This window comes from Grammomys surdaster, unplaced genomic scaffold, assembly GCF_004785775.1.
Source record: "Grammomys surdaster isolate TR1022 unplaced genomic scaffold, NIH_TR_1.0 125896, whole genome shotgun sequence".
NCBI classification, from domain to species: Eukaryota; Metazoa; Chordata; class Mammalia; order Rodentia; family Muridae; genus Grammomys; species Grammomys surdaster.
In genome coordinates, this window is record NW_021620720.1 from 2,533,284 (window position 1) to 2,541,562 (window position 8,279).

The 8,279-nt window shown below is 50.1% G+C and overlaps 1 protein-coding gene across 1 annotated transcript; it reads right to left on the bottom strand.

Moving 5' to 3' along the window:
• Positions 1–622: 622 nt before the first annotated feature.
• Kbtbd13 (kelch repeat and BTB domain containing 13) lies at positions 623–1,999 on the bottom strand. Its single transcript, XM_028752329.1, has one exon. The coding sequence runs from the start codon at positions 1,997–1,999 to the stop codon at positions 623–625; it is 1,377 nt and encodes a 458-aa protein (XP_028608162.1).
• Between the last annotated feature and the right edge of the window lie 6,280 nt (positions 2,000–8,279).

Sequence of the window (8,279 nt, forward strand, 5' to 3'; positions counted from 1 at the left end):
TGCTTGAAAGGCTGGAGCTTACCGAACCCTGTCTGGTACAGTCTTTCCCCTCTCTCTTCTTGGAACGCTCAGACTCTGATCCAAAGCTGCTCTTCCAGGCTGACTGCTTCAGTACTCTTCTTATTGCATGGTGTGTTGTTTGTTTATTAAAATCAGCATGTTGCTGTCAGTTTGTGGGTGGACGCAATTATGTGTAGACCTGTTTTATCATCCTGACGTTTGTATTAAGAAAACTGGTATCGTCTCCAAGCTTTCTGTGCCCCAGCTGACAACTACAGCCCAACATCGTATTGGTGCTTTGTGCCTGCTAATTAGCAGATTGGTTTAACATCACTTAACCCACTTTTAGCTACAAGTCTGGATTGTCCAAATTGTAACCCCACCCTTTTCCCTGAGATTATGACCCACCAGCTCTCAACAGAGCCCAAGTGATTTGAGGACCAGGCGCCTGCATTGTTCAGGGCTTCGTGGACATTCGCACCACCAGAAAGCAAACCTGAATGTCTCGATAGGGAAAAAGGAGCTCCCAAGAGCTCCCCAATCCAGGTCCACACAGCCAAGGCTCACGAGGACGCAGCCAAGGCTCAAGGAGATTCGTGTGTCTTCTGAAGTCATTCCAAGCTCACAACTCTGGCAGCGCGGTGGCCACAGGTCCAGTAGTGCCAGGAGGCAGTCGCAGAAGAAAAGTCTGTAAAGAGCCAGGCCGAGGAAACCCAGCCTTTTCCCTGAGCAGCCTCCAGGTGCCATCTTCAATGGCATAGACTAACGTGGATACACGGTTGACGGTATAAACGGTGTCCCCACGCACTACAGACGTGAAGAGTGCTCCCTTGCTGTTGACAAATTGGCCAGGTAGCGATGTCCACTGTCCTGTGACCAGGTTGAGGCAATCGATGGCACAGTGCAGGAAGTCATCGGAAGGTCCATTCCGTACTACATAGAGGCTGTCACGATGGGCCACCATAAAGTGACCGTAGCTCTGCGAACGACACAGTTCAGCCACCGGCAGCCACTTGTCCATCTGTACCACGTACTCCACGACAGCAGTGACATCTGCCGGCCTCCACAGGCACACGAAGAGGCGGCCACGCGCCTGGGCGCAGGGAACCCCTGTAGCTGGCTGTGGCAAGTCCGCCACGAAACTCCAGCAACCTGTGGCCGGGTCATAGCACTCCACGGAGCTTATGGGTGTCCTCTGGAATTCGCCACCGATGGCATAGAGGCGGCCTTCGAAGCCAGCCAGCGCCATATCATAGCGCGGTTGGTGCGGGCTGGGGAACTCGCACCAGGTGCCACCTTCCGGGTCGTAACAGAAGCCCAGCTCTACTACTTCCTTGCTGGCGCCACACACGCCACCCACGATGTACAGCTTGTTGCCCAGGGTGGCCACACCCGCCAGAAGCGTGCTGGCCTCTAGGGGCAGCGCGGCCAGCGTGCGCCACGCGTCGTCCTCCTCGTCCAGGAAGCACATGGTGCGCGACGCATCCTCTAGAAAGCCGGGTGTGGGCGTGTGCGTGCTCACCGCCACGTAGGTGCTGGGTCGCAGCGCCGCCACGTAGGCTCGGGCCTCGGGCAGCTCCAGCTGTGCCACCAGCTCGTGCGATCCGTCGCGGATGAAGAGCGCAGCGCTGTGGAGCACGTCGTGCAGGCCGAAGGCGGCGGCCGCGTCGCACAGCAATGAGCAGTTGTCCGACGTGACGCTGTGCTCCAGGAAGCGTGCGAGCGCGGGCGCCTGCAGGAACGCGGCGCACTCCACAGCCTGCAGCAGCTCGTCATCGGCCGCCAGCGCCGGCCTCTCTCCGCGGAGCACCCGCAGAGCTGTGCGGAAGCCCGTAGCGCTCAGCGCGCCCAGGCGCACCTCGGCGGCGCGCGCCTCCCGCATGCCAGAGCGGAAAAGCCCGCGGAAGAAGCCGCAGTGCTCCACCAGCAGCGACTGCTCCGCCTGGAAGAGTTGACCATCCACCCACACCTGCACCGGGACCTCAGGGTCTGGGGGCATGATGAGCTAGAGGGGGCGGAGGCTGCCGCCGCTGGAGGGCCGAGATTTGCCTGGGTCCACTGACTCTGGGGCTACCCCGGGGCGGGGAGGAAAAAAAAATTTTCCCTGGGGGTTATAAATACTTTCCTGGCTAAAGATAGGACCTGCTCATGTGATGTGGCCCGCAGGCTTGGATAGCCTCAGGGCCCAGAGGGCATCTGGACACCTGTGTGGTCATTCAGTTCTGTTAAGAGACTAGTGACAGGACCAAAGAGATGGTTCAACTGGTTCTTGCCTAGAAGCCTGGCTGGTCTGGGTTCAACCTGGAACCTACATAAAGGTGGAAGGAGGAAACCCACTCCACAAAGTTGTCCTCTGACCTCTGTGTTCACGATGTGGCATTCATCCCACCTCCACAGAGACAGAGATAAACTTTTTTTTATAAAAAGGAAATAAATAGTGACAATACTAACTATATACTGAATACCCACTGCGTGCTGGGCTTTGCCAGGCCTGCTTGTAAAAATATCCTATTTAACAGGCACCATACCAAGCTGTGTGGCCTTTATACAACACATGTACCTCGGCTCTGTTTCCTCATTTTTAAAATAGGGTAAATAAAAACATCTATATACAGTATTGGCACAAATTCCATAAGGTGTTCTGATTGAGGCCTGGAGAGTTTATATGACTTTTCTAAGGTCTTTCCGATGAGGACTAGCATTCATAACCTCAAAGGAATGAGAAAGACAGGCTGAAGGGAGAGACCAAAGAGGAGCAAACTGAATGGTTAGCCTAGGGTTCTAAGACATGTCTCTGCTCATGCTTGCTGGATAGTCCTGCCTGCATGTATGTAAGTGCATCACAGGCGTGCCGTGTGCTTGAATGCTGGAAGACGATCTCAGATCCCTTGGAAGTGGGATTATGGGAATGGAGCCCTGTAGTCTGGATTTGTTTGTTCTTAACGTTGAGTGGTCTCCACAGCCCCATAGCAACTTCTTTTTTAGCCCTTTACTTTCGTGTAGCAGAGCATCCAGTTAGCCCCAGAGGTGGAATGGAAGTGGAAAGCTGGTATTTGGGCTTCACTTGCCTGACCCCTCTGTGACTGTCACTGTGGATGAAGAAAAGCGCAGGTGCTGGGAGGATAGTATACTTGTGGATGGGAAAGCCTCCTTCGGATAATACTGGCTCCACTTCAATCGCACCACGATACATACTCCATGAGTCATTACTATGGCCCTCCCCCCAATATCCTTGGCGAATAGACAATCTCCACTTACTTTTTACAGCAATGCTATGATCTGGATTTCTTCTCTAGAAAAGGTCTGATATATCCTTGGCTGGCTTCAAATTTGCTATACAGTAAGGATGGCCCCGAGCCTCCGTCTCCCAAGTTCATGTACCACTACGCCCAGTTTATGTGACGCTGGGGTTGAACCCAGAGCTTTGTGCACACTAAACAAGGACTCTGTTTACTGATTCACACTGTAGCCCTGAACTAGATGCTGCTAACACCCCCCATTTAATAAAGAGACTAAACTAAGGAAGGGTTTAGTCCATGACCAGCAGGTGGCAGATTTAGAGCCAGAATGCAGCCAGTTTATGTATGTGCTCTTAACCTGTTCCCTTCTGTGCAGAGTTCAGAGCAGTTGGAAGGAACCTAAGGTTCATGAATCCCCAAGAAGACCAGGTAGAAGTGTGAGAAAGAGCCCTGTCCAAGATCTTGCAGCTTGGGACAGACAGCCCCAGGCCCTCCTGCAGTCCTGTTCAAGGCACTTTTCCAACTGTGCACGGCTTTCCAGATTGACCATCTAATACTCGGTCCCAAGATGTCAGATGGAAAAGAGTTTGATAATTGCCTTCTCCTTCCGCTACACTCTGAAGGTGAGGGAACTGAGGACTAGACTTTGATAGGATGGTGTATCTGTTTGGGAGATGTTCACCTTGGTCCTCGATTGGGGGGTAGAACAGCTATCCATTACCAAAAAGGCAGTAGGAGTAGGGTAGGAGAACCCTCCTCCCCTTTAGGACACAGACGTAGAACTTACAGATAAATTTGCAGACCCACAGCAAATATGCCCTTAAGGCACGCCCTAGTTCATCCCATCAAAACAGGCCTAGGGTGTGGGGACCACTTGTGTGAGCCTGGGAAGCCGGAGGCCTTGAAGACACTGCCAGAAATATCTCAGATGCTCTGCCCCAGGGACCAGGCAGGAAGAGGGGAAGGAGATGGGGGTGGGGTGGGCAGAAATCCCATGAGTACTATCCCAGGCCCTCTGCCAGTGTCTCTCCTTCCCTGAGACCAGACGTTGGCTGGAAGAGTCCAGAATGTTCCAGGCAATAGGTATGGCAACCCTTTCTTGGGGACAAGTGGAAGTTGTAGTGTCAGATCTTAACCTGTATCCTTGCTAGGCCTTAATAACAGGGAGAGTGTCTGGGAGGCTTCCAGATGAAGGAGGCTTTTCCTCAGTGTGGACTTGACAGAACTGTCTACTGGCTCTATAGGCTACTCCATCCCTAGACTGGCATAGTCTCTCTACCTGCCTAGCCTTGGCTCAGAAGGGAGAGGGGCTAGAGAAGGCAGATTGTCAGAACAGGGCTGCATAGTTGCCATCAGCTAGCCTGTTCCTGACGCCTAACAGAATCCAGACAGAGCCAAATAGAACCACCACAGGCCTCTCCTAAGGGCAGGAGGCAAAAATCACAAAATTCTTCTAGACTGAAGTTTATCCTCCAATCGATTTCCCATGTCCACCCCCAAGTCAAGATCTCTTGAGTGGGTGGAAATACCCACACACCCTGTTTACACGTACTTCCACAGCCTGATGATGGGGAGGGGTCTACTTGGGTAGAGATCATGGTTCTGCATCTGAGCTGAGGCTTTGCCCTTTGGTCCTACCCTCAGGGCCCCAGCTGATGGTGTGTACAGCTGGGAGTTTCCCCCTCCCAGATGCTTGAGTGGCCCTCTGGGAGATGGAGAGGACAAGGAACTGTCTTGGCTGTGGGCAGCCCACAGAGTTCCCAGGCCCTGCCTGACCCTTGCCTGACCTCTAACAAAACCCCCTCTCCACTTTGCACTCCCCACACTGAGAGAGATGGGGGTAGGGACAAAAGGCAGGCAGGCATCAGGCTCTGAGTCTTGGAGGAGCACTGACCCAAGCTTTATTCATATCTGCGGCTACATGGTCAGCACCCAGTAGGGTCTTTCTCTTTTTTTAATTAAAAAAAAAACTTTTAAAAGATGTATTTATTTAATTTTTATGTGTATGAATGTTTTGTCTGCGTGTGTATATGTGTACCATGCGAATGTCTGGTGCCTGCAGAGGCCAGGTGTTCAATTCCCTAGAACTGGTGTTACGAATGATTATGAGCCACCAGGTGGTGATGGGAACCAAAACTGAATCTTCTACAAGAGTAATAATAGGTGTTCTTTTTTTTTTTTTTTTTTTTGAGACAGGGTTTCTCTGTGTAGCCCTGGCTGTCCTGGAACTCACTCTGTATAGACCAGGCTGGCCTCGAACTCAGAAATCCGCCTGCCCCGGCCTCCCAAGTGCTGGGATTAAAGGCGTGCACCACCACCGCCCGGCTTATAATAGGTGTTCTTAACTACTGAGTCACCTCTCTAGCAGGGTCTATTCACTGGAACCCTGAGTTCCAACTTATTGGAATGCCTAGTGAGCCAAGGGAAATCCAGTTTCTGTCCCAGAAGAGCATTGCCTGATAGAGGAGGCATAACTCTTGTCTTTGGAGAAAACACCCTCTGGTCTGATGGTGGAGTCTCTTTCCAGTCACAGTGAAGACAGTACACAGGGCAGGGAATACCTTGCAGCTCCTGGAGTTGGGGAAAGGTTGGTTGCCTGGACTTTGATGCTATATGACTACCAGTTTGCCAGAGCTACTCAGCCTCTCCAGGCTTCAGTTCCACAGCTGTGAAATGGGATTTGCAAATGATTTCTAGGGTTCTGCTCGAAGGTTTTGATATTGTGATACATCACGGAACAACAATAGAAGGCACGTTGTTCTGTGACCCAGGAGAAGATGTAATAGACTTCCCCAATGTGCAATCGCTTTTGGGTATCTTGGCACCAGGAAAGACTTACAGGTCCTACATTCCTCCCTGTTCATTCCTTACCTACTTTGTACATTTATTTAACACCGATCGCACACCCCCATCATTGGGCCCAGCAACACAACCTCTATATTTTGAATGTCTGAAGTCCTCTATAAGAGCTTTGATTGAGGGGGCTAGACAAGAAGAATTGAGCTACTTGCCCGAACAGAATAGCCTCTCTCTTGAGCGAACTGTCTCCTTCTTTCTGAGATAGGCTCTGACATAGTGTAGGCTCCTCCTGTTCTCCTGATCTTGTAGGAGAGAATGAACTTGAACTGATCCTCACAACAGCTGGAATTAGAGGCCTGTACCATCAGTCACTCAAGTTTATTTGATGCTGGGTGGGGCATTGATTCCAAGGCTTTGTGTGAATTGAGCCTCAGCCCAAGAAAGGCTCTAAGCAACTCCCCTCACCTCACACAAACTCAGAAGTGGTAAAACTCTCATCTGCCTGACCTGTGCTGGCTCCAGCTTGCTCTCTCCAGCACTCCTGCAATGAGACAGGTTTTCTCCCCGTGGACCCGATCTGGAATGTCTGCACAGGATTGTAGCCAGTCCAGGGATGTGGCTACAACTTAGCTCCTACTGTTTCAACTCCTACAACTCAGAGGAAACACGTTATGCATCGGCTGTTCAAGCAAGTCTGGTCTGAGGTATAATGTACACAAATCCCTCTGATATCTCACAAGCTTTATAACAGCTGGTTTGCTGTGAATCCCTCAAAAGCTAGACCAAGTCAAAACTCACATCCTGTCCATTTCTTGCTCAGGAGGGATGCTGCCATCCTGTTTATACCCTGGAACCCCTGGCTGCTGGCCAGGTTTCCATGTTTGTTTGTTTGTTTGTTTGTTTGTTGTTAATGTAACAGCTCCCCCCAGAACTTAGTAAGCCCCCAGACCTTAACAGAACTGACTCCACAATGGAAGTACCATTCAGGCCACAAAATACAGCTCATGCACAGCACCACCTGCCAAAATAAAAACAAAGACCTGATCCGTTAAACACCACGGTTCTGGGAAAGTCTCTTACTGCTTTTCTGGCTTCTGTAGTTCTGACTCTGGATAACTAACTGTCTGGCTACTTGAGATGTGTCAACCTAAGTTTTGTGCTTAAAAGCTTATCCTGAGAAAGGTCTAAGGCTACACTGGCATCCCAAACACCCAGTGTAACTGCTGGCTAACTATATTGGCTTAACAGCTATCCCAGCAGGTGGATTCCCAGTAACAGTGGGTGAATGGGTCATCAGCTCACCATTGTGGGGCGGGAATGGGATGGAGCTAGCATTTCCTTCCCCACTCCAGCATGAGTGTTTTCTAGAATACAGGTCTTCAGGGTTCTAGAATTTACTCAGGTTTGCCAAAATCACATCCCCAAATTTTGTATTTATCTGCCCATTGGTATTTATAGATAGGAACACCAAAACCCAAAGAAGTGAGTGATTTGCCCAAAGTTACCTCAGCAGCTAAGTTCTTGTGCCGTATCTGCAGCATAACCAGATCTATCTGAGACCCCAGGGAATGACCCCTGCTTCATCAACCTTACCACCAAGCTCAGAACTACTGTTCACTCTAAGAACATAGAAGACATATTCAACTTTTTACTCCTATCAGGGAGAAAAACTAATCCAGGATGGATTAGATTTTCTGGAAGTCAATCAATTATACATAATAACAAGTTTTGATGTGACATTTTCACATATGCATCTAATAATGTATTTTTGATCATATCCACTGTCCCATACTCCCTCTTACCCTACCATTCATTTATCTCCTTCCTCTTCCTTTTCTTTCTTTCTTTCTTTCTTTTTTTTTTTTTTTTTTTTTTTTGGTTTTTCAAGACAGGGTTTCTCTGTATAGCCCTGGCTGTCCTGGAACTCACTCTGTAGACCAGGCTGGCCTCGAACTCAGAAATCCCCCGTCTCTGCCTCCCAAGTGGTGGGATTAACGGCGTGCACCACCACTGCCCAGCGCCTCTTCCCTTTCAATTATCATATTTTTTGATTATTTTTTGACAATCCAGTGAGTTCAATTAGGATTACTTACAGGGGTGTGGGTGAGGTGTTTTATGCTTGATTTGAGACAGTCTCACAAGTAACTCAAGCTATCCTGGAATTCACTAGGTAGCCCAGGCTGGCCTCCAATGCGCCACTGCTGCAACCCTCCCTCTGCTTCCCAAATACTGGGATTAGAA

Coding starts and splice junctions, on each gene's coding strand:
- Kbtbd13 (XM_028752329.1), bottom strand. CDS start 1,999: ATGCCCCCAGACCCTGAGGTCCCGGTGCAGGTGTGGGTGGATGGTCAA.